The 26,526-nt window shown below is 39.5% G+C and overlaps 1 protein-coding gene and 1 long non-coding RNA gene across 7 annotated transcripts in view; one reads left to right on the top strand and one right to left on the bottom strand.

Annotated features, from left to right (window-relative positions):
• The window catches only part of C2CD5 (C2 calcium dependent domain containing 5), a 101,068-nt gene extending 86,187 nt beyond the window's left edge, over positions 1 to 14,881 (bottom strand). For all 4 annotated transcript variants that reach the window (XM_035028076.1, XM_035028077.1, XM_035028078.1 and 1 more), the window contains exons 1-3: positions 14,671 to 14,881; positions 14,389 to 14,507; positions 505 to 591 (exon numbers count right to left, since the gene is read on the bottom strand). In XM_035028076.1, the coding sequence (XP_034883967.1) occupies positions 505 to 591; positions 14,389 to 14,478 (177 nt within the window). In that variant the 5' untranslated portion in view covers positions 14,479 to 14,507; positions 14,671 to 14,881. The remainder of the gene's footprint in view (positions 1 to 504; positions 592 to 14,388; positions 14,508 to 14,670) is intronic.
• A 7-nt stretch (positions 14,882 to 14,888) lies between these two features.
• The window catches only part of LOC118025581, a 32,104-nt gene continuing 20,466 nt past the window's right edge, over positions 14,889 to 26,526 (top strand). For all 3 annotated transcript variants that reach the window (XR_004683357.1, XR_004683358.1, XR_004683359.1), the window contains exons 1-4: positions 14,889 to 15,316; positions 19,479 to 19,643; positions 21,718 to 21,787; positions 25,598 to 25,691. This is a non-coding gene — a long non-coding RNA (uncharacterized LOC118025581). The remainder of the gene's footprint in view (positions 15,317 to 19,478; positions 19,644 to 21,717; positions 21,788 to 25,597; positions 25,692 to 26,526) is intronic.

Below are 26,526 nucleotides of genomic sequence, written 5' to 3'. Positions count from 1 at the left end.
CACTATCCTTAAGTGGTTTTTGGCATATGCTAAAATCCAGAGAATATTACAGTAATAATAATATAATACTTTAAGAGATTGCTTTTTTTAAACCTATGTTCTTGCATTCATACACTGTATTTTCTTAACTACAACATTATTTTTTAAAAACAATCTTGGTTAAGCAAAAAAGAAAGTATTTTTATGGTGTAGGAAGACTACTATACCTGAAATAAAAGGAACTCCTATCATTCCTGGGGGGAAGGGGTCATGTCAAAAATATATACTAAAAAATGCTGATATTTAAAAACTTACCTTAAGGGGCACCTGGGTGGCTCAGTCAGTTAAGTGTCTTGCCTTCAGCTCAAATCATAATCCCAGGGCCCTGGGATCGAGCCCCAGGTTGGGGGGGGGGGGTCCCTGCTCAGCGGGGAGTCTGTTTATCCCTCTCCTTCTGCCCCTCTTCTGCTTGTGCTCTCTCTCTCAAATAAATACGTTTTAAAAAATTAAAACTTAAAAGCTTACCTCAAATTTAAACCATTCTGAGTTCCACTGAGGGTTGAGGGACTTGAGATACACATCTGTTTTAAAGGTGGTATTTCCAAATTTTACCTAAAAACAAACAAACAATCCAAATATAAACATAAAAAATATGAATAAAAGTAAATTTTGGTATCAGCCAACCAATGGGAAGATTAACCATGGAGGGGAAAAAAAAAAAAGGCAACTATCCCCTGAAACAAAAGAGAAGAAAGTACAGTCCAGTAAGTTGATAGGCTACACCTTCATGAAAGAAGAGATTACCTACTGCTCTGGTTGACTAGCTCTACACAGAAATTAAAAACAGACTATTTTGTCAATATGAAGGAAGGAGTCAATATAGCCTTCAGAGAACAAAAGCTCAGACAAAAGAGGAATCTTGATGGCAGAGGACCAGCAAGGATAAAATTCGAAGGTAAAAACAGCAAGTGACCCTCCTTTCACCATCTCAGCTTGGGAATCCAGAACTCCAGCCCATTATTGTAAAAACTTAGAAATATCTCCTTGTATTTTCCAGCTTTCCCATTTTGTTTTTTTTTTTAATCCCTTATCGGTGCACACATAGTGATTAGCAACAAACCATTATCATTAAGGGTTTTATCTTTGGGGACAATGAAAGGGATTGGATGGGGAGACTATCTTATTTCACAACCAGTCTTGGCAGACACTAAATCACAAAGATCCAAAAATAAATAAGAAGGGAATGAAGAAAGCTGAAAGCAGGCTAAATCCCTGGAACTTGCTTCCAACAAAGAATGGAGATTATAAAATCTGACTGAACTTGAGAAGTTGGTCAGGAAGCTTAAGAGCAAAACAGCTGAGAACTACTTCCTAGATGGCCTCACCTTTCCTAAATTTGATCTCTTCCCTAATTCTATGTGTTATTACCATTATCTTTCCTTACCTCTAAATTCACTAAAGCTTATTCCCTTTAAGACAATTTCTAGCAATAAGAGACTCTTAATCATAGGAAACAAACTGAGGGTTGCTGGAGGGGAAGGGGGTGAAGGGATGGGGTAACTGGGTGATGGACATTAAGGAGGGCACAATGATGTAATGAGCACTGGGTATATATAAGACTGATGAGTCACTAAACTCTACATCTGAAACTAATAATACAGTGTATGTTAATTAATTGAATTTAAATTAAAAAAAAGACAATATCCAGCACATAGTTTTATACACTGTAGATTCTTAGGAAATGCTAGTTCAAGCAGATAATCTATGAAACCTCCTTTCTTTTTTGAAAGAAACCTCCTTCTCCTTTGGTATTATATTTGCTGATTTTCCTGTTTTATCATTTATCTGTCCAAGAAATTTCTAAAAGCAAAATATCCAAAAGAATAACTGCTTTTATCTTCTGTATATTTTTCTAGGTGTTTTATCATTTAATCTGGATTATTAGGCATGGTACCAACCATTTTGGTGCTTAGGCAGGTTAGAGGGTAGAAAAGGTTAAAAAAATTATGTGAAAATAATAACTTCTGGGGGCGCCTGGGTGGCTCAGTCGTTAAGCGTCTGCCTTCAGCTCAGGTCACGACCAGAGTCCTGGGATCGAGCCCCGCATTGGGCTCCCTGCTCGGCGGGAAGCCTCTTCTCCCTCTCCCGCTCCCCTTGCTTGTGTTCCCTCTCTCGCTGGGTCTCTCTCTGTCAAATAAATAAATAAAAATAATAATAATAACTTCTGACACAATAAAGAATGTAAGAAAGTCAAAGATAAATAAGAAATTGAGAAAAAGTATTTGCTAAATATATACTAAAGAACGACTTTCCACAATTTCTAATGAGTTCCTATAAAGCAATATGAAAAAGATCAATAACCCAACAAAAAAAATGGGCAAAAGACATGAACAGACAATGCAAAGAAATGGAAATATAGATGTTTTTATTTATTTTAACACAGATGCTTTTAAAATACAGTTAGGGGTGCCTCGGTGACTCAGTTGGTTAAGTGACTGCCTTCGGCTCAGGTCATGATCCTGAAGTCCCTGCTCTGCTTCTCCTTCTGACCCAACCCCCTCACATGTGGTCTCTCTCTCTCTCTCTAATTCCCTCTCTCTCAAATAAATAATTTTTTAAAATAAATAAATAAATAAATAAAATACAGTTAAACTTTGAACAACATGGATTTGAATAGTACGCATCCATGTATAGGCAGATTTTTTTCAATAAATATACTGGAAAATCTTTTGGAGATTTGTGACAAATCGAAAAAACTCACAGACAAACCATGTAGCCTAGAAACAGCAAAAAAACTAAGAAATAGTTGTCATGAATGCATAAGATATATGTAAATACTAGTCTATTTTATCATTTACTACCATAAAATACACACTAAGTATAAAAAATTAAAATTGATCAAAACATGCACAGAAATACGTAACAGAGCACACATGACGCCATTAGCAGTTGAGAGAAATATAAATGAATGGAAAGATGTGTATTAAATCATAACTGCATAAAATGAATAGCATGTACTGTGCTACTGTAATAATTTCAAACCACCTTCTGTTGCTACTGCCATGAGCCCAAGTGTTGCTAGTATCCGCTTAAAACACTGTATGATGCTACCCATCTCTATGTGAGCAGTTCATCTCTCCAGCAAACTGCATATTGCAGTACAAAGTGACCTCTTGCAGTTCTTGTGTATTTTTCATTGTGTTTAGTGAAGTACCGTAAACCTTGAGTAGTGTCATGGGACCCATAAGAAGTGTCACTAGTGTTGCTTTAAGTGCTCCCAAGAATCAAAGAAAAGTCATGACATTACAAGAAAAAGCTGAATTGCTCGATATATACTGTCGATAAAGGCCTGCAGCTGCACTTGCCTGCTGCTTCAAGATAAATGAATCCAGCATAAGGACCATGGTAAAAAAAGAAAATTCATGAAGCCAATACTGCAGCTATGCCAGCAGATGCAAAAACCTTACACCTTTTGCAAAATACCTTTTTATCTCATATTGAAAATGCAGCTTTTATATGGGTGCAGGATTGCTATAAGGCAGCTATATTTATAGACTCTAATATGATTCAAGAAGAAAGTGAAGTCATTATGTAACAACTTAAAGCAAAAGGAAGGTGAAAGATCTAAAGCTGGATAATTTCATGCCAGCAAAGGATGGTATGATAATTTCAGAAAGAGGACTGGCTGAAAAAATGTCAAGATAACAGAAAAAGCAGCTCTTGCTGACCAAGAGGCAGCAGACGAGTTCCCAGATGCCATCAAGAAAATCACTGAGGAGAAAGGATATCTGCATGAACAGATTTTTAATACAGACAAAAGTACCCTATTCTGGAGGGGGAAAAAAATGCCACAAAGTGTATTTATTAGTCAGGAAGAGAAAAAAGGATTTAAGGCAAGAAGGGATAGGCTAACTCTACCATTTTGTGCAAATGCAGTCGGGTCTATGATCAGAACTGCTCAACATCAAGGGCATCGAAGTGGCCTACCTGCCCCCAAACACAAGCTCTCTATAATCAGCCTCTAGATTAGGGGGTCATAAGGACCTTTAAAGCTCATTACATGGTATTCTTTGAAAAGGATCGTCAACCCTATGGAAGAGAATTCTGATGAGAAAACATGAAAGTCTGGAAGGATTACACCACTACACAACTACGCCATCGTTGTAGAAAAAGCCATGAAAGCCATCAACATGAAACAAATTCCTGCTGGAGAAAACTATGCCCAGATGTTGTATATGACTTTACAGGATTTACAACAGAGCCAATCAAGGGAATAAGGGAAGAGTTTGTGGGTATGACAAAAAAGGTAGAGGGTGAAGGGTTTCAAGATTTGGATCTTAAGAGAAATTTAAGAGCTAATAAACACCACACCAGAAGAATTCACAGAAGATAACTTGATGGAGATGAATGCTTCCAAACCAGTGCCAGACGACAAGAAAGAAGCTGTAGAAGAAGCAGTGACCAAAAACAAACTGGTATTAGACAACCTGGCAGAAAGGATCTGACTATTCAAGACTGCTATTGATTTATTTTACAACATGGACCTTTCTAGGATACTAGCACTGAAACCAAAGCAAACACTGGTACTGTATAGAAATGTTTTTTAAAAAATGAAAAAGCAAAAATGTCAGAAATTACAACATATTTCAGTAAAGTTATTCCACGTATGCCCCTTTCCTGCCTCGCCTTCCAACTCCTCCACCTGTTCCACTTCTGCCACCCAAGACAGCAAGACCAACCCCTCCTCTTCCTCCACCTACTCAACATGAAGACGAGGATGAAGACCTTTATGACAATCCACTTCCACTTAACGAATAGTACATAATCATCAAGCCATATAGTTAATAAACTTATCTGTTGTGTATATGTGAGTGTCTTCATGTGAAAATCTAATAACTGCATGGCAAGAGCCTCATATGTCATCATCATTTCCTAAGTAGTCATCTATGCAAGACGTGTATAGAAGTGCTTAGCTTATACTAAGCAATATGAGCAATATTTAATACAAAATTAATCAAATGTTAGTTTTGGGGGTTTTTTTATTTACTTATTTGAGAGAGAGAGAACATGTGCACATGCGCACAAGCAGGGAGAGAAGGAGAGGGAAAAGCAGGTTTCCCGCTGAGGAGGGAGCCCGACGGGGGGCTCGGACCCCAGGATCATGACCTGAGCCAAAGGCAGACGCTTAACTGACTGAGCCACCCAGGTGTCCCAGAAGTTAGTTTTCTTACTGTTTTATAACTTTGCTTTCAAAGAATTATGTAACTACAGTATGCCTCTCTCTCATAATTGGAGAAACTATCAGCCTTTAATCACAAGTAAATGATTTTTTTTTAAAGTTACATTACTGTATTATAAATATGACTGCAATACTGTATGCCATAAAATTTTTGATAACGATTCATTTGTTAGTATATAGGCTAGGCTACTGTGAAGCAATCCTATCAATTACACTACGCTACCATAAAGCAATCATACTGCTGCTTCTTTGTTATCAATGCCCATAAATCATTATATTTGTAAATAAATGTGAATTTCTTTTTCACATTATCTTTTCATTTTTGTTGTCTAGTGCTAGTAATACGTATAACATCCACCATGTTTTGTATCATTTAAGACAATATTGATAGAGTTACTGACAGATGATTCATCCTGTAAACATACAGCGTAAACTTACTATATCTACAAATACAGTAGAGTACTGTAAATAGATTTTCTCTTCCTTATGATTTTCTTAAGAGTAATTTTCCTTTCTCTAGTTTACTTTATTGTAAGAATATAGTATATAATACATATACCATACAAACTGTGCATTAACCAACTTTATGTTATCAGTAAGGCTGACAGTCAACAGCAGGCCGTTTGTAGTTAATTTTGGGGGCGGAATCAAAAGTTATATATGATTTTCAACTGAGCTGGATTGAGAGGAGGATGTCAACAGCCCCTAAAAGGCCCCACATGGTTCAAGGGTCAACTATATATCAAAAGATGATCAACCACAAGAAAAATGCAAACTAAGCCAACATTTTTACTTACCATGTTGGCAAACAGTTTGAAAACAGTGTTGATGAGGTCTTCTAATACTTTGTTGGTGGGAGTATAAAATAAAACAATCTCTAAGGACTGCAATTTGACAATGTATCAAAATGTTAAATGCCTACACCCTTTAACTTCATAGAGAAGTGCACAATGACATGTACAAGCAGCATCATAGTAATGAAAGACTGGAAATAACCTAGATATCCACCAATTTGGAACCGGTTAAATGAAGAATGGTAAAGCCACACAGTATACTGCTAATTAGAAGAATAAAGCAGTTCTCTCAGCACTGGTACAGAACAATCACCATTTAGATAGATCTTTCTTCTGTGGAGCAGCATGTATGGCATTCTTGGGAGAAAAAAATGGCAAAATGTTGTAAGTCACATAATATATGCCTTTATATAGCATAGATTATTTCTAGTAGGTTATACAACAAACGTTAACAGTGGCCACTAGAAAGAACAGAATAGGTTGGTTAAAAGAAACATGATGTGAGAGAGGTTGACCCATTTTGTATCTTCTGAATTCTGAACCATGTACACATATTTCCTATTTGTAAAACATATTATTTTAAAACTCAAAAACTTAAAAAATTCAAATTGAAATCGTAGTAAATTTAGTTTGATTAAAATTATAGCATTCTGGATCCACTTCCAGGAATTTATCCTAAAGAAGCACTTTCACATGAGTCTCCCTCCTAAAACACACTAAAAAAATCCAAATAATCATTCAACAGGAAAATTATTGAATAAATCACATGTACTGCTATTAAAGAATGGAGTTGATTTTAAGTACCGTTATATGGAAATGTCCATGACATAATAACTGAAAAAAAACAAGTTGCAGAATATATAAAGCATGATTACATTTGTTTTTTAAAATATAAGTAAAAAAAAAAATTTTAAAGGAAATGAGGGGGAGTAAACGAACTGAGAGTAATTGTCTCTGAAGAAAGGACTGACATGGTATAGGGAATACAGTACAGTGCAGCAAGTACCAAGTAAGGGGCTTTCAAGTTTTACTTCTGAGTTATTTGAATCTTTTGTAACGGAAGCCATTCATGTATTATTTCCATAATTTTTATTTTTTTAATCACAAACAGTAAAAAATGAAACTTAATGGGGATGTGGGTGGGGGGAGTCTAGGAAAAAGTTACTGCTCAGTTACTAATTTAATTTTCATTACATTTTAATATTCAAAGCATCAAGGAAATACTTATTTCTTAATTTACCTAATAACAGCTTTATTTGAAGTAAAATATTGTTAGGATTATAAAATCATTCAAAACCTTTCAAAAGCCAAAAGTTTGGGTTCAACTGCCAAAACTACCATATCATTCTTTAAATTATGAGTTCAGGGATGCCTGGGTGGCTCAGTCAGTTAAACGTTTGCCTTCGGCTCAGGTCATGATCCCAGGGTCCTGGTAGCAAGTCCCGCATAGGGGTCCTTGCTCAGCAGGAGCCTGCTTCTCCCTCTGTCTGATGCTCCCCCTGCTTGCACGCGCTCTCTCTCTCTAACAAATAAATAAATAAAATATTTTTTAAAAAATGGAAATATATTCAATTATTACTTCTATAACCTCAACAACACAAATATCAAACACCTCAGCCTCCACAAGGAGTCCCACATCTGGCTCCTTGCTCAGCAGGGAGCCTGCTTCTCCCTCTGCTTGCCGCTCCCCCTTCTGTGCTCACTCTCTGTCTCTCTGACAAATAAATAAATAAAATCTCTTAATAAATTAGTTTTTAATTAATTATGAGTTCAGCCCTCTTCAGGTTTGTTCCCCTATACTGTACTGCTATATTGTGCCTTTTATTCTTCTTTTGGTCAACTATCCATTGTAGATATAGTAAAGATCTGATAGCCCTCAACTGCATCAAACAAACAAAAACAAGATTTTAGGAAAAGAAAAAGGCCAGAGTGTGTACTTTGCCAAATTGTGATGAGTCCCCTTCTATTAAAGAAGAATCATAGTTCAATTGGTCTTATCTAATTTGAAGGAGATTTTATTACCCAGCAATTAAATGAATGCCTTACAACTTTGTTAAAGAACATCACGGATTTTAATGAGATTCCCTATCATCACGGATTTTAATGAGATTCTCTTTCCCCACTCATTACCTAAATTACCTTGAGAAAGTTATTTAACCTGTTATTTAAGGCTGCTTCCTCCTCTGAAAGGGGGGGCTGTTGTATTACAGGAGAAAATGTATGTACAGGGCGCCTGGGTGGCTCAGTCGTTAAGCGTCTGCCTTCGGCTCAGGTCATGATCCCAGGGTCCTGGGATCGAGCCCCGCATCGGGCTCCCTGCTCGGCGGAGAGCCTGCTTCTCCCTCTCTCACTCCCCCTGCTTGTGTTCCCTCTCTCGCTGTGTCTCTCACTCTCTCTGTCAAATAAATAAATAAAAAATCTTAAAAAAAAAAGAAAATGCATGTACAGACCTAGCAAAATGTCTGGTATATCATTAAACATTAATTTCTTTTTCTCTCCCTGTTCCCTCAAAGGCTCCTGGATAAACACAAAATGATAATACAGCTTGCCAAACAGTTTGTAACATGCACATTAATACTGGGATAAATTTCCCAGTATTAATACTTTTTTTATACAGAACCTCATCTCTTTCATTCTGGAGATTCCTGCAAGAATAATCATCTTTAAATAATACTTGGTGCGGTGCCTAAGTGGCGCAGTTGGTTAAGCGTCCCACTCTTGGTCTCGGGTCAGGTCATGATCTCATTCATGGTCGTGAGATCGATCCCCACATCAGGCTCTGTGCTCAGCACGGAGTCTGCTTGAGATTTTCTCTCTCTCCCTCTGGCTCTCCCCCAACTCGTTCTCTCTCTCTAAAATAAATAAATCTATAAATACATACATGTATACATACATGCATGCATACTATTTGGTCTTCACTGGCTTCCTAAATTCCTCACATTATAGATAGTAGAAATTCCCTCAACCAATGAAATCCGGACCAGTATTTGATTAGTTAATCAAATAATTTGGTAACTTGGTTAAATCAAAGAATCATTAAAAATGATTCAATTTGCTAAATATTTTAAGATAAAACATATAAATAAATATTCATTCCTCTACATTTGAATGAAGGCTAAGGCCTCTTCTTTGAGTAAAGGTCCACTGTTTAGAGTTCGGTATCATTTTTTTTGCATAAACCACACCCATAATGTACCATCTGTGATTTCCAGTTTGGGTTTTTTTTATGTGGTGGTAGAACTTAAAATTGCTTGTAAAAATGTATGAACACAGACTCTTAGATTTTTTTACAATCTTTTCTCCATCTAATTCTAGAGTAATGTTTAGTGACTGTATCCATATGTCTTTATATAGCGTTATCAACTTCATTTTCACTCTTATTTCACCAATTTACATAAGGTTTAAGTAAATTACAGTAACAAATAGAGTTGGCATAATAGGTTTGAGGAAAAAACATAACTGCCTCTTGGTAAAGTATTATCAGCCAACTGATGGGAGAAGCAGGCACAAGAGAGAATAATCTACCAATGTGGGATATTCAAGAATAGGCTTATGGAAGGAATGCAGAACACTGGGGACTGTGATAAGTGAGTTAATGCAAGTTGTTTAAGAGAGCTTCTATTATACAGACTTCTCACCCCCTCATTTTCAGACCGTTCAATAACCTGCATTCCCCCTACCTAGCAAATTTTATTCCCCACAAGAACCCTCCCTTCAATTACGTATGTTCTATCCCTCTCCTTTTGCTTTTACTGAGTTTGTCCTAGTCATCTAAAAAATGCCGCTTTTCCTGCCTATAGAAATTTTACCATCCTTCAAACCCAGCACAAAGACTTCTCACGACCAATTCAGGCATCATTATCTCCCTTTCCTACGAGCTTATATAGTACTTAACAGGCTACATCACACAATTTATCCCTTTATTATATGGTAATCCTTCATTATCCCCTTTTTCCTGCATTAATCTTTCCCTTTCTGCTGGATTTTTCCTATTACCACACAAGTATGTTCTAGTCTCTTCTAACTTTTTTTTAAGTACTAAAAGGTACATACTCCCCAAATACCACACTATTTCTCCTCTCCCCTTCTCAGCCCTGTTTCTTGAAACAATTGCCTATTCATGCCACACCTCTTCCTCACCTCCCTTGTACTTTAACCCTCTTTAATTCACTACAGTATGGGCTTCCTTGACACTCTCGTCAGAAGCAGTAACAACCTCCATACTGTCCAATCCAGTGATTCTTTTGTCCTCTTTACTTGACCTTTCAGTGCCATTTAATGGTTGAGGGCTTCCTCTTTCTAGAAACTTCCTCTTGCCTTCTGAGACATTACTTTCCTGATTTTTTTCTCTCCCCATTGGCTGATAATCTGTTTTCTTCCCCTAGTCCTCCTCTTCTAATAGACAGCTAATGTCAAGTGTTTTCAAGGATCCATACCTCTGCTCTCCCGCTAAGTCAGAGGTTTACAAGAGGGACAGACCAACTCCTAAGGGAATTTTAGAAAATTCTATGGGTGTATTTGTGGAGAATAGTTGTAATATTTAGAAGGAAGGGCCAGAGAAGCTAGGTGTCCTGCAATGAAAGAAATAGTTCCCTACAATGAAGATTTGTCTCATGTCATGACCTTCAAATGTCCTACAAGATAATCACATAGGATTAAAAACCTAACTCATTTTACAGATAAGAGTGTAATGGGGGAAAAAAAAGTGTTGTAATGAAGTTTTCATATACATAATTGTCAAGAAATACAACCATCATGTAAATTAAGGGAAAATTCTGCTTTTCCCCATGAGTCGATTATTTTGAAAAATCAGATAGCAGTGAAGGACTATCTGAGATGTCAAAACTGCACAACTGTCTCACTCAGTATGAGGAGTCAGATTCATGTGATTTTTACATATAGGTGAGACATTCCCTACCTTGTATCCTTGCTTTATTTTCTCCATAGTCTCATCATCTATCAGTTTACCTTTTAATTATCCTCTTTATGAACTCCATCCTCCCACTAAAATGTGAGTTCCATGATTAAAGAAATTTTTGTCTTATTCACTACTATATCCCCAGCACACTGTACTATACCCAGTACAGCGATGGACATATACAAAGGCTTAATAAATATTCATGGACTCAATCTGATTACTTCTTACCTTCTACTGTGATCATGAACAAGTACTTCTAAATTGAAACACATACTAAAAAAATTCTCTAATTTGTCATACTACTAGTTAGAACAATATATTGATTTTTTTTTTTAACTGTGAGGCTAGGTTACATTGGCCATAAATATCATGCCAGCACAGTAAAGAGTGGATTTCAAAATACCTGCTATATAAAGGGGGCACTGGGTCTCACAGCGTGGAAAAGCACTGGCCTATATGAGCTCATTTCTAACTCACAAACCTGAACAAATCTGAACACCATACTCACAAATCTAACTTCCTCGTGGACAACTCCAATTAACATCTCAAACCTAACACATCTAAACAGAAATTGATTCTTCACCTACTCAATCAATCTCTACAAATCCTATGGAGCCTCAGAAAATTAGCCCAAAGATTCCAGAAAGCTACGAGTCATCTTTTAGTTTCCCTTTCCCTGGCCCTCTACTCCAGTCAACCAACAAATCCTCTAGAGTCTATCTTCAAGGTATATCTGGAATCCATCCACTTCTCTCCATTATCAAACCAACATCTTGGCCCCCACCTTTTCTTTTTTGAACTATTATAGAATCTCCTAATTAGTTGCCTGCTTCAGCTCAGTCCATACTCCAGACAGCAAAAAAAAAAAAAAAAAAAAAAAAAAAACTAATCTCAAAAACCGCTTCCCACAGAATTTAGAATAAAATCTATACTCCTAATCATGGCCTCTAAGATCCTGCATGATTGGCTCCTTGACTAACTCTCCCACTTTATCTTACACCACATGTCAGCCACACCCATCTTCCTTCCCTTCCTAATACACTCCCTGAGCAGCTGGCTCCTCCTCATCCAGCAGGTCTTCGATTGACACTTCCTCAGAGGTCTCCTGATTTCCCAACCTAAAGTAGATGTTCCCTGTTAATCTCTATTGTTTTCTTCCATGACACTCATCATAATTACCTATTTAATCATTTCTTTATTTTTTAATGTCTGTCTCTTCCACCAAAATATAAACTCCATAGAACTAGGAACCAAGTCTATGTTGTTCGCTATCAGATATGTATCAGCTACACCAGAGACTAGCACTGGGCCTGTCAAATAGCACTCAATAACTATTTGCTGAAAGAAGGAATTAAAAGTCACTCTTGAATCCAACCCCTCCTTCACCATCAAAACCATTTATTACCAAGGCATGATGATTTTACCTAAGCGATGTCCCTCAAGGGGTGCCTGGGTGGCTCAATCAGTTAAGCATCTGCCTTCGGCTCAGGTCATGATCTCAGGGTCCTGGGATCGAGCCCCGCTTTGGGCTCCCTGCTCAGCCAGGAGCCTGCTTCTCCCTCTTCCCTGCCCCTGCTCATGCTCTCTCTTGCTATCTCTCTCTCTCTCAAATAAATAAATAAAATCTTAAGTAAGAAAAAAGAAAGGGAAATGTCCCTCAAGTCTTTCTCCTCTAATCGGTTCCCACAGACATTCCCAACATGCACATATTGCGTGGATCATTTTATCACCTTCTTAACTGATTTTCCTGTATCATCTCTCATCTGTCCAGTCCATCAATAACATTACCACACAAGTCATCTATAAACAACCTAATAATAAACATCATCATATTTCATTTCTCCTTAAAAAGTTCTCTTTGCTTGCCCCTGCTTATAAAATAAAGGAAAAATTATTCAGTACAGAAAATGAGATTTGGTACCAACCTACCTTTCCAGCCTCATCCCCCATAACCTCCACTACCCACATATTCCCTTTTACTCCAGACATGTCTCAAACTAAGATAGTTCCCTGAACATAGCATGTATCCCATTTCTGTGCCTTTGATGTTCCCTCTGCCTAGTAAAATCCTGATGTCCTTCAAGATTCAGCTCAAATGTCTTTTTCTTAGGAAAACTTCCTAAACCTTCAGAGACAGAATGAAGTTTCCATATTCTACAACACTCATCAACTTGTCTAGAGAGGCAGTGTTAGCACAGTGGTTAAGAGAACAGACCACAAGTCTATTTACAAGGTTAAGAAATCTTGGGCAAATTATTTACTGTTCCTAGGCCTCAGTTAACTGTAATATGGTATAATAATATAATAGCAGGACTGTTATGAGGAATAAGAATTAAAAAGTAGTTAGCAAAGACCTGGCAATAATGAGACTCAACACATGTTAGCTATTAGTTATTAAACTCTATAGGTCAGTCTCTGAGCTACCTGAAAGCAAAGACTATGCCCTGGTAATGTGTGTATTCCCATTACTTAACATCTGGCCCAAGAACACACTCAGCATCTGTTTCTCAAGTGAAAATGAAGTTGGGAGTAAGAATGACCATGGCAATGTTTTTGGGGGGGGGATAACTGCAGTTATTAAGTCAGAGAACCTTTAGGGAACATCAAGAATATTTTATATTGAGATGAAATCAGGCTGTGTATTATCCTGTGGCTGTCAACTCTAAGCATTACCAGCCCAAATGATTATTATTTTAATGCTCTGGCTCATCAAGTCAATTTTTATTACAGTTTTTACTTGGCTTCTTTTAAACTCTGGGTTATTACTTTCCAGGCCCTAGGCCTGTGCTAATTTGCATGAGTTTTAAACTAATCATCTGGCTTAAAAAGCAATTTTGCAATTTAAATCCACGGCACTTAATTCGCTCCCTACCTCAAGGCACTAAATTACTCTAAAACAGCTCATCATACCTACCAGCCCATACAAGAGCAGAAAGCGTTATGGTTGTGTTTTAAAACTTACACTGATGATTCAGAGAATGTTATGCTCAAGAGTGGATCGCCTCGCCTTGTAGGTCTCCAAGTGCCCATAGCGGGCTGTTATCTACCTTCTTAACGTGATCTCCATCACTTGGGCTCGAGAAGCCACCTCTCCTTAAACAGAAGAACGTACACGTGTGTGTATGTGTGTGTGTTTCGGTGGCTACGCGGATATGCCTCGGCATCTCCTCCTGACTGGCAGGTGGCCTATTACGAGTCCTGACATCAGGGTCACCCCCGCATGCAGAGCAGTAACTGCCTCCCCGCGCGGCGCACTCCGCCGCAGACGCCCAGGAGCGGTGCACCCATCACATGGGCTGCAGTCTCGGCAGTCAGCCCTCAAGGGAGGACTTGGGCAAGCACCGCACAAAGGACGGCAGTCGAAAGGAGAACGGGCTGAAGAGCTGGGGGCGAGGTGGGTAGGATCCTTCAAGGGCTTGGCACTCCCTGTGTTTTGAGGGGCAGGACCTTGCACCAACCTCCACGAAGGCATCAGTCAGGTCACTAGCTCGGTCCATCACTGGCAAATGGCGCCCGGCCACGATTTTCACCTTCAGCTTCCCAGGCATCTTCTCGGCTTCGGCCTCTCCTTGGGCTCCTGCAGAAACAATCCAGCGAGTCTGCGCCGAGCTCTTAGCCCGGCGGGGGCGGGGGGGGGGGGGGGGGGGCGCGCGGGGAGCTGCGCGCGCCGCAGGGAGCGCGCGGGATAACTGACAGCGGAGGGCGCGCGAGGGCGCGCCAGGCCGCCGATCGTCACTCACTCTCGGATGAATGAGGGGGCCGTCCCGCGCGGGCGCTGAGGCCTCATTCCGGAGAGGCAGTCGGAGGAGTGGCCCGGGTGGATTCTTCTACCCCGGTCCCACAGAGCTGGCAAGAGAAACAAAAGCCAGTCAACATCCCGTGGAGGCTCTGCCACCCCTACTTGTGTTTTCCTCCCCCCAAAATGGCGGCTCTCGGGGCGTGGAGGAAACATCGATCATTCGGCGCTCGGCCCACTCCGCAGGGGAGAAATTAAATTCACGGAGAGCAGATGGCGGGGGCGGGACGGACTTCGAGGAAGCCGGAGGGCAGGGAAATGGGTCGAGCCCTGCATCATCCACCGAGCCAGGGCTGTAGGTTGGTGCCCCGCTCTTTGAGAGCTGACTCTGTCCTTCGGGGCGAATCACTCGTAGGGCTCGGTTCGGTGACTTCCCGGGTCGCCCCCTTCGCAGCTACAAACGCTGCATTTTCGAGGGGTGTGACAGAAAGAGCAGCGGCGGAGACTGCCAGAGGAGGGACTTCAGTCGGCCTTTAACCACCAGTTAGTGGTTTGTAAAATCAGTTTAGCAGGTTTCTACCTGGAAAGGATGCAGTTTTTGTTTTATATGAAGGAGAGTAGGAAATTTCAGGGACATCTCGGGTAATCAGGTAAGTATTCTATAGCAACATTTTTTATTCAGTCATATACACGTGTACTGGGTTAGAGATGTTACTGTAGGTCTTGGGGAAAAACAAAACTTTGAAATCCAAAACCACTGGTTAAAGGAGTTTCCCCTGCACGCCTGGATTGGCTCAGTGTGTTTATTAAGCATCAACAACCCTAAGACCTACTTTGCTGGCAGGAGTTCATGATCTCCTACCCTATGAAATTTCTAGTCAACTGCAAGAAACAAAGATGAGCTTAATGAAACACCTTGAACAACCCATCCAATTATATATGTGAATATACATGCAAAAACGAGGCAAAATCTATAGGCTCAAACCATCAGAAAAAATTAGGGAAATTGAGGCAAACGCACAGGATGATACCAAATATCAACAGTACATGTCATATCAAATAACAAAATCACCATTAACAATTCTGGTAGAGGGACGCCTGGGTGGCTCAGTGGGTTGAGTGACTGCCTTTGGATCAGGGCATGATCCTGGAGTCCTGGAGTCCCGGGATGGGCTCCCTGCTCAGCTGGAGTCTGCTTCTCCCTCTGACCCTTCCCCCCCCTCAGGTACGCTCTCTCTCTCATTCTGTCTCTCTCAAATAAATAAAATCTTAAAAAAAAAAAAAAAATTCTGGTAGAAAGATTTTACCACTGGATTCTTTAGGAATGGAAAATTCCCAAATGAAGATTTTTTTTTAACTGATTCACCTTTTTTCTTTTTTTAAGATTTATTTGTTTGAGAAAGAGAGCATGGGGGTGGGTGTGGGCAGAGGGAGAGAGAGAGAGAGAGAACCTAGAGCAGATTCTGCATTGACCCAGAAGCCCTTTGCGCGGCTGGGTCTCAGGACCCTGAGATCATGAGGACCTGAAACCAAGAGTCGGATCCTTAACCTGCTGAGCCATCCAGACCCCCAAACTGATACACCTTTTTAACTTTAAAAATACTGAGGGATCAGTGGATGGAGCAAGTGACTTGAACTTGAGGTTGTGAGTTCAAGCCCCACAATGGGTGTGGAGATTACTTAAAATTAAATATTAAAAAATAAAACAAAATACTGGGGCGCCTGGGTGGCTCAGTCGTTAAGTGTCTGCCTTCAGCTCAGGTCATGATCCCAGGGTCCTGGGATCGAGCCCCACATCTGGCTCCTTGCTCCGCCGAAAGCCTGCTTCTCTCCCACTCCCCCTGCTTGTGTTCCCTCTCTCGCTGTGTCTCTCTCTGTCAAATAAATAAATAAAATATTTAAAAAAATACCGAATAGGTATTTAAAGAATTCTCTTTAAAAGGGCAAAAGTTCCTTCTATAGAGGGAATATCGTTCATGTAAGTGAGAAGTTGAAATCTTCCAAAGAGAAAAGAAAAAGGCTTCCTCAAAATAAAAATCTAACAGATAAATCACTGACTTTTCAGACTAGAGAAAACTTCATCCACTCAAACAATAACAAAAGGCTAGATGGCTACAGCTCACGTGCAGATTTCCTTAGATCCTACTGCAGCTTTTTGTGGAATCTACCTCTACTCTTAAAATGCCCTTACCATGGTGAGCAACTTATACAATCAGTTAATTTTGGTGTGTTTTGTTTTGGTGGTAGAATTGAAATAGCTTTTTTTTTTTTAGGATTTTATTTATTTGAGAGAGAACACAGAGATAGAGAACACAGAGGGAGAGGGAGAAGCAAACTCCCTGCTGAGCAGGGAGACCAATGCGGGGCTTGATCCCAGGACCCTGAGATCATGACCTGAGCCAAAGACAGACGCTTAACCAACTGAGCCACCCAGCACCCCTGAAATAGCTTTTTTACTGAAATCAAAGTATTACCAATTCATTAAAAAAAAAAGAAAAAAAATGCTGAGTATCAACAATAGCCAAACTATGGAAAGAGCTCAAATGTCCATTGACTGATGAATGGATAAGAAGACATGGTGTATATATATAATGGAATATTACTCAGTCATCAAAAAGAATGAAATCTTGCAATGATGTGGATGGAGCTAGAGTGTATTATACTAAGCGAAATAAATCAGTCAAAGAAAGACAAATACCATATGATTTCACTCATATGTGGAATTTAAGAAACAAAACAGATGAACAGATGGGGGGGAAGAAAAAACAGAGGGAAACAAACCATAGAGATTCTTAAAGACAGAACAAACTGAGGGTTGATGGAGGAAGGTGGGTGGGGGGATGGGTTAGATGGGTGATTGGCATGAAAGAGGGCTCTTGTTATGATGAGCACTGGGTGTTGTATGTAAGTGATGAATCACTGAATTCTACTGAAACCAATAATGCACTGTATGTTAACTAACTAGAATTTAAATAAGAATTTGAAAAGAAAAAAAAACGTACTGAAACATAAAAAGAAAAAAATTAGAAAACTGAAGTTTTGCAACAATCTTAATGGAAAACAATGCTTTGTATTACAAGATGTTGTAATGTAAAAATATATTTGCAAATTGCACAATTAGAGGTTAGCAATCTCAGCCTCCTAATTAGTATCCGGTAAGGTACTTGTACATACCTGTTGCCTTAGGCTTCATTAATGGGAGATTATAATTAAGATGCTTCCTGAAGACTTTTTTTTAGTAGAATTAAGCCTGACTTCGGTTTGATTTCTAATAATTGTACTAGTTTGTTTTAATTAATGCTGGGAACAGTGTTAACTTTCCTGACAAATCTATCATGATCTGGTTCCTAATTAGCTTCTGTAGCTTCATACTTCACCACTCTTTTTGCATCTTAGATCCCATAATAATACTATGTATTGAGTATTTGCTGTGTACCAGCTACTGAATTCAGTGCTTCGCAGCTTTTAAAGCTCCCTAAAATCCTATACAATAGAAATTACCAGCCTTCATTCTAGAGGTGATGAATTTGAAGCTTTGCAATGTTTACTCGATGATGACCCAAAGTCACGGAGCTAGTAATGTTGGAGGCAGGATTTATATCTAGGCAATTTGATTCCAAGAACTCCTCTTTAAAGGCTTTGTGTAGTTTCCTATAAACTATGTTTTTTTCTTTTTCTCATAGTATTCCTAGCAAACACTTAAGAATTCATAACTCAATTTTAATGTCTTCCCTTATCTCCTTCCTGATAAACATACTCTTCACTTCCACCGCTATGCTACCACTAAATTTAATGCATCTGTTATTGTACGTCTATATACATAATTATTTATCTTTCTCTCTCCCCTATTAAACTTTGAGCACCTTGAAGGGAAGGACTATTTCTTGTCCATCTCTCAATTCTCAGTTCCCTCCCTGTGCCTTTCATGTAATCCACAAATGCTTATGCAATTAAATGTTAATAACACATATACATTTACTGCTTTGCTCTCTCTTTTCTGGCTTCCTAAAATGTTCCTTTGAATCCCTCTCCACCCCTCAAGGTTAAACTTCTCAAGGTTTATCTATATTTGGTGCCCTCTCCTCACTTCACAAACACTCCTAAAACTATTTCTGACCTTGGGGAACCTGGGTAGGTTGAGCAACCTTATTCGGTTGAGCGACCAACTCTTGATTTTGGCTCAGGTCATTTTGGCTCAGCGTGGAGTCCGCTTGAGATTCTCTCTCTCTCTTTCCTTCTGCCCTCCCCCTGCTCACATGCACACACGCTCTCTCTCTAAATTAAAAACAAAAACAAAACTATTTCTGACTTTAGCTACAGCCTCTCTACCAAAACAACTTTCTCTACAACTTTCTCCAAGGCCATCAATAACCTTTGATTGCTGAATCCAGTGGACAGTTTTCATTTTACAGGATTCCCAGTAGCATTTGACACTGTTAATCATGTTCCCCTTGAAATGGTTTTCCACTTCATACTCAGATACCATGCTTCTCTTACTGTTGCACCATATATATATTTGCCTTCTCAGCTTCCTCACTGTCCTTAACAAATATGGATTTTCCTCAGGGTTTCAGTTCTTGACCCTCTTCTCTTCTAACTATACTCTCTCCTTAGGTGATTTCATTCATGCATGTAATTTCAATTTCTATCTATTTAGCTGAGGATTCTGACGTTTTTATCTTTAGCCCACAACTTTCTTCTGGTATCTGGACCCATGTATTCAAAATGCCAGGTTCCTATTTCCATTTGGAGTATCGGAGTGACCTTAAAGTCAAGGTCCAAAACTGAACTTATTTTCTTTATCTCTCCCAGAATGACAACAACAGCAATTACCACAACAACAACAAAATAAAAAGCCTGATCCTCCTCTACTACATTACTGGTCTCAAATTACAGAACACCAGCTACCTAGTCAATTGCTGGAGCCAGAAACTCACTGATTTGAGGGTGGATACAAATGGCAACTTGAACTCTCAGGTACTTTTACTTTGATTTACTTCTAAAGCAGCAAATCAGCTGAGTAAAGGGTAAACGTGAGTTAAATAGCTAGGTCAGCTCTTCTTCCCATTGGTTCCCTTGTATCTCATAAAGGTGTGTCTCGTGTATAGTAGACACAATGTCCTCATTAAGTAAAACGTTCTCTAGATTGGAAGAATCTTGAAGTAGAACACACTGCTTTGTATCAGTACTCAGCAGTGCATTCAGTGAGCCATGCCCCCTAGGTGTAATGGAAAGGTTACAGGTCTTGACTTTCTTTTTTTTTTTTTAAAGATTTTTTTTTAATTTATTTATTTGAGAGAGAGAATGAGAGACAGAGAGCACCAGAGGGAAGAGGGCAGAGGGGGAAGCAGACCCCCCGCTGAGCAGGGAGCCTGATGCAGGACTCGATCCCGGGACTCCAGGATCATGACCTGAGCTGAAGGCAGTCGCTTAACCAACTGAGCCACCCAGGCGCCCAGGTCTTGACTTTCTTACTGGCCCAGCACCCAGAACAAGCGCTTCTTATCTGTGCCTGTACAGCAAAGCCTAGAGGTTTCCCGCTTATGTCTACTTAAGGCCTTTGTGGAAAACTCTAGCCACAATTGACGATTATCTTTGACTCTTCGTCTTCCTTACCCATGACACCCAATTAATCACAGTCTTACTGTTTATAACTCCTAAAGATTTCTCAAATCCCTCTACTTTCCACTATTACTTCTCACCTGGAAAACTGCAATCCCCACTTGCACTCTTGCTTTCATCTAATCCATTCACTATAAAGTAGGGCAAGTGATCTTTTTAAATAAATATTCATATCACTTGGTTTTAGGGAAACTGCTTGCCAAAGATCCCCTATTCTTGTCAGACCCTTTTCTATATAAGAAAGTAAAAATGTGGGCGCCTGGGTGGCTCAGTTGGTTGGGCGACTGCCTTCAGCTCAGGTCATGATCCTGGAGTCCCGGGATCGAGTCCCACATCGGGCTCCCTGCTCGGCGGGGAGTCTGCTCCCTCTGACCCTCTTCCCTCTCTTGCTATCTGTCTCTCATTCTCTCTCTCTCAAATAAATAAATAAATAAATAAATAAATAAATAAAGTAAAAATGTTCAGAAATTCAAGAGCAGAACATCAGAAGTGGGTTTTTAATTTATTTTTGCCTTCTTAGGTTTTTTAAAGTCAAACTATGGCTTCTCCCCCTTGTATTAATCTATCACCTAGCACTAGATCATTCCCTTTCAACTGAATTATTGTTCAAATGAATTGTTCCATTTCAGTATCTACAAACTGAAATAGGTCCCAATTCACCTCAGTTCATAGGATCCAAGTTACATGCCTGACCCTTAAAAGTTAACACTGTAGGGGCGCCTGGGTGGCTCAGTTGGTTAAGCAACTGCCTTCGGCTCAGGTCATGATCCTGGAGACCCGGGATCGAGTCCCACATCGGGCTCCCTGCTCGGCGAGGAGCCTGCTTCTCCCTCTGACCCTCCCCCCTCTCATGTACTCTCTCTCATTCTCGCTCTCTCAAATAAATAAATAAATAAATCTTTAAAAAAAGAAAGTTAACACTGTATTTCCTCTTATACGTATCATTTTTCCTTTGCCAATTAGGTGGCACTAATAGTTTTGATGATCCTATAAGCCATTATCTTCACAGAGACACTAACACATTAATTGGATTAATTACATTGCTATATAATTTCCTAACCCCTTTGTTAACTTCAAATCTTCTCCTATTGTTAGAGGAGAGTCCAGTAATGTATTCAATGTACCTTGGAAAGCAAACCTAGAGCTATATATTTACTAAATTGTCATGAGCAAGATTCAGCTCCCAGTGTGGACAAGCGTTATTCAACAGAAGAATGCTGACAAGTGGAGAGGTTACTAATTACTACAATTGATGGCAAGAACAAAAGTGAGCTGAGTTGACGGCTAGTACCCTGTACAGCTTACTGTGATAGGAACCCTATTCAGTCTGTTCTAGATAGCTGGGTAAGGGACTTTTAAACCAGCTATAAGTTGTGTTGCTTCCCACTGGACGGAGTAGTTTCACACATTACTGGTGCTGTACTTGCAGACAGCTGCTGCAATTCAAATGAAGTGAAGCTGAAATTTTAGCAATACTGTGGAAACCATATTGGAATAAGGTAAGTCAGTTACATATCTTTTAATACTAAAGATGTTGGGGCTTAAAAAAGTAAATAAATAAAGATATTGGGACTTGAATAAATATTCCAAATTTAAATCCGGCTGCATACCCTGGGACCGTACCCACTGCTACTCCCCCTTGTGTCTTGACCACCAGGTAGATAATCTGTGTCGTGCTTCCCACTTGAATAAAGAAAATGACCCACCATCTCCCCCAGCTAAGGGAGGTTTGTTCAAACATCCCCTGATTCATCCTACTCTTCAGTGCCTGTTTACTGCTATTTAGTTAAAAGCCAAAATTTAAAATCTAGACTATAAGACTCTGCTAGGTCATGTAACTTGGCCCCCTACCAATGATACTAGCTTTATTTTTCATGACTCTTCCACTGGCCTATGCCATCTGCATTACTCTCCTTTTGACTACACGGCTCATACTTCCCCCACCCCGCTGGGTGTTTTGAGGCATTTCCTCCCCTGCTAACCACTTGGCAACTGGGGGATGGGGAGGACAACTTAGGTGTAAAAAAGATCCTGGCACTGGCGAATGGTGGTAATTTGCCTCCGGTTAGTGAACACTCCCCCTCTTTCCTTCCTGTAACACAGTTTTTGCAAACAACAAAGTATTTTTAAAATTCTATTTCTGTGATCATATTTTCCACAACAGTGTAAAAGTCCTGAGGCATAAATGAGCATCACTGTGCCTTGGAAAAAAAGTAAGCAAGGTGAAGAATGATAGCTGAGTGCTGAATTGTTGTTGTTGCTGGGTAATTAAATTGACCCTTTATTTGATACTATCTTTCCCATCTCTGGAATAAACCATACATATTCTCACTTGTTGCTCCTATCCCTCTAGAATGGGCCTTCTCTCCCCCCCTCCTCAAATCTTACTGCTTCTTTCAACATCAATTAATATTTACTGACAACACTTCATATAAAGCATAAAATGTAGACTTTGATCTCCAGAAGGTTACAATTTAGGTGTGTAGATAAAACATGTATACATAATAAATGTAACTATAATAAATGACTATATAGTCGTGGGTATTAACTGAATGATTTGGACAATAAAATATTAAAGGAGTTTGTAAAGATAATTTGGGAATAATTAGGGAAGAAGCCTCACATGGAAGGTAGAATTTAAATGGAACATTTCTAGATCATGGGGATTCATTTAGAAAAAAATTCAACAGCAAAAATATTAAAAAAAAACAAACAAACTATGAAACTGTGAGTAAGCTAGTTTGGCTGGAGTTGGGATTTTTTTTGGAGAAAAATGATAATTTGAAAGCTAGGCTATGCCTCGAAATATACATAGCAATCAGAATTGGGAAGGGGGTGATTCAATAGATAAAGCTGATGATCAAGAACATTCTTGTGTAGGCAAAGGAAGCCATTGAAGAATTTTTTTGGTGGAAAGAAGCGTAATTGGAACAATATTTTGGTACAATGACAGTTACATGAGGATTCAAGATAAATTGAACTGCTGAAGACCGAAAGCAAAAAAATCATTGCTGTACTTCTTTTTTTTTTAAAGATTTTATTTATTTTTCAACAGAGGGAGAGAGACAGCGAGAGAGGGAACACAAGCAGGGGGAGTGGGAGAGGGAGAAGCAGGCTCCCCACTGAGCAGGGAGCCCGATGTGGGACTCGATCCCAGGACCCTGGGATCATGACCTTAGCCAAAGGCAGACGTTTAACGACTGAGCCACCCAGGCGCCCACTGTACTTTCATTATTAAATTGGCATGAACATGGTGACAGTGGTAATAGAAAAGAGAATTGAGAAGGATATCATTAAGGAAAAATTGATAAGAATTAGACACTATATATCAGGGAGAGAAAGACAGGAAGAAAAAAAGTGCATCTGTTTCAAAACAGAGTAAAAGAAGTGGTGGCATCATTATTAGAAAAAATGAAGTCTGAAAGTCGAGACTGAAAGTCAAGAAAAGTTTTGTTCATGTTGAGTTCCATGAAGTCTTCCTCAATTATTCTAATCTGTTTTGACCACCCTAAAACCTGGTGACTTCACAAGAATTCATTATGCTCACTGTTCTGTGGGTTGGTTGGATAGCTCTGAGAGGGGAAACTAAAGGGACTTCCTTTTTAGAAAGGCTCCATCTCTGCTTTTTCTGCCAGGCCCCATTTCCTCATGTTCTATATTTCACCTTGCATCTGAATAAGTCAAAGAAGCTATGTTCCCATTCCAATGGGGAAGCAAGAAAGTTAATCATTCTTTGAATTTCATCATAGGCCCCCAAATACCTGATGACATCCAAGAACTGGATCCTAAATGTGTTCCAGGACATTAGCTTTGAACAAACCTCTGCTGACGCTGATATCAATACCCCCTATCTTCAGTGATTTTTGAAATAACACCTATTGTTCACCTGTCACTCACCTTTGATCAGACCCTGCCCTGGATTCCTGAAGAAACATGTACCCTGGACCTCTTTCCAGTATAAACCCCTAACCCCAAGCAATAAAGAGGCTCATTCTCCTTCCCTTTCCAAGTCTCCCAGACACTCCATCTGCTATACTCAGTCACTTACACAACTCAGCAAACTCTGCTTTCACTTCCTCCTGGCTTGAATTTGATTTCTATCCTGTGTGAAGCCAAGGAAGGACTCTCTTGCCTTGTCCTGTGGGACCCCCCTCTGGGTCCTCAGACCTGGCCTGCCTATGTCAGTTCTGCAGGTTTGCGGGACCCACTCATGTAATTGCATGTAGGTTGACTACACTGGAATGTGGGCCTTACAGATCTGTCATTTTGGCGCTGGCTGTCAGGTCTCTCCTGCATAGCGGGATAGATTCCACGGCAGGATGGATTGGCTCTAGCGTGGTAGCTTCAAGCAGCATTCCAAGAGGGCAAAAGCTGTCTGCTGGTGAAATGTATTGCCGTCACCGTTTCTGAAGTTTGAAAAGTACATCTGTGGGCAGGACCCACTGTCATGACCTCGCCACTTCTTCCCTTGCAACGTGACCTTGATGCCTAAAATGACATCAAACTAAAATGTTTTGTTTTTTATGTTTAGAGCCTTGAAAGGTGGGCTTCCTTTAACTGAGGTGTTGCATAAATACAAAAATTACCGTGACGTAGAGTAAGATACAAAGACAAAAATATCCTTTATACTTTTTTCCTTTTACTTTGTCTTAGTTTTTAAAAGTTACGTATTTCAAATCAAATAATCCTAGCTTTGGGGCACCTTGAACTTACGACAGTATATCAAATCCATCTCTTTCCAGATAAAAGACAGATTGTCTAATGTTCCAAGAGTCCTTGTCATCCACAACTTTCCCCATTTTCTGTTTTTCTGACTCAGAAATGATGGTTTCCGATGTTCCCTGATGATTAGTAATTTTGTGAAAAATAAGCAGGGATTAGCAGAATGAGGATACCTTAGTCAATTTCCTCAATGATTATAGGCTTGGAGTAGCAACACATGAAGATTTAATAACTAGGATTAAGGAAAAAACAGCTGATGGATGGCATTGGAAAGTTGCCTGGAAATTTTTTGCTTGGGGTCAAAAGAATAAATAAATTAATGAAGTTGATCATAGGATATATTATTTTGATGTTTCATTATGTAACAAGCTAAAATATAAATATAATAGTTATTTTAAAATACTTAAAAAAAAATATTTTTTTAAGTAATCTCTACACCCAACATGGGGCTGAAGCTTAAAACCCTGAGATTAAGAGCTGCATGCTCCAACTGAGCCAGCCTTGCATCCCTTAAAATATTTTTTTATAGTCAACATCATAATTGACTAAATCAAAGGCTCATTTCAGCTCTCTTCTTACCTTGCCAGGTGTAACCTATCCACAGAGAAAACACTGATGGGCCTTCCTTGTCACATGGTGATGGTAACTGGAATTACAGAAATGGGGTCTAGGAGAAAATAAGTAAGTACCTTGCTCCTTGGGGGCTTTTATTTTTATTTATTTAGTTAGTTATCAACTAACATCTTGTTTTTTTTTTAGAATTTATTTTTTTAAAGATTTTATTTTTTATTTATTTGAGAAAGAAAGCGTAAGTCAGGAGGGGTGGGGGTGGACAGAGAGAGAAGCAGACTCCCTGCTGAGCAGGGAGCCTGATGCAGGGCTCAATCCCAGGACTCTGAGATCACAACCTAAACCTAGAGCAGACACTCAACCGACTGAGCCACCCAGGTGCCCCCTTTTTTTTAATTTAAATTCAATTAGCCAACATATAGTATATGACTAGTTTTAGATGTAGAGTTCAATAATTCATCAGTTACATATAACAGGGCTTTTTTTTTTTTTTTAATCATTCTCTATTAAGTGGTTACAAAACACACAGTTGTTGCTTAAGACATCTGGTACTCTGAATAACAGAAAACTTAGCAAAAGCTTTAGATTTCTAATCTTCTAGACAATGCACAAATTTCAAAATATGAATGGCCAATTTACCCACTCTGTAAAATCTAGAAACTGCTACTTCAGCTGAAGAAGAGTCTTTGCTCTTCTGGAGTTTTAGCTCATCATTCATTGAGCTCTTACCAGCTCTTACCTGGACATTATCTAGGTGGGCCTGACCTAACTGTATTAACTCTTTAAAAAGTAGGGAGTTTTGGGGCGCCTGGGTGGCTCAGTTGGTTAAGTGACTGCCTTTGGCTCAGGTCATGATCCTGGAGTCCCGGGATCGAGTCCCGCATCGGGCTCCCTGCTCGGCAGGGAGTCTGCTTCTCCCTCTGACCCTCCCCCATCTCATGCTCTC

The sequence above is a fragment of the Mirounga leonina genome, unplaced genomic scaffold (genome assembly GCF_011800145.1).
Source record: "Mirounga leonina isolate KUSES-001 unplaced genomic scaffold, KU_Mleo_1.0 Mir_201, whole genome shotgun sequence".
Taxonomy (NCBI): domain Eukaryota; kingdom Metazoa; phylum Chordata; class Mammalia; order Carnivora; family Phocidae; genus Mirounga; species Mirounga leonina.
This window is presented reverse-complemented; position numbering and strand designations above follow the sequence as displayed.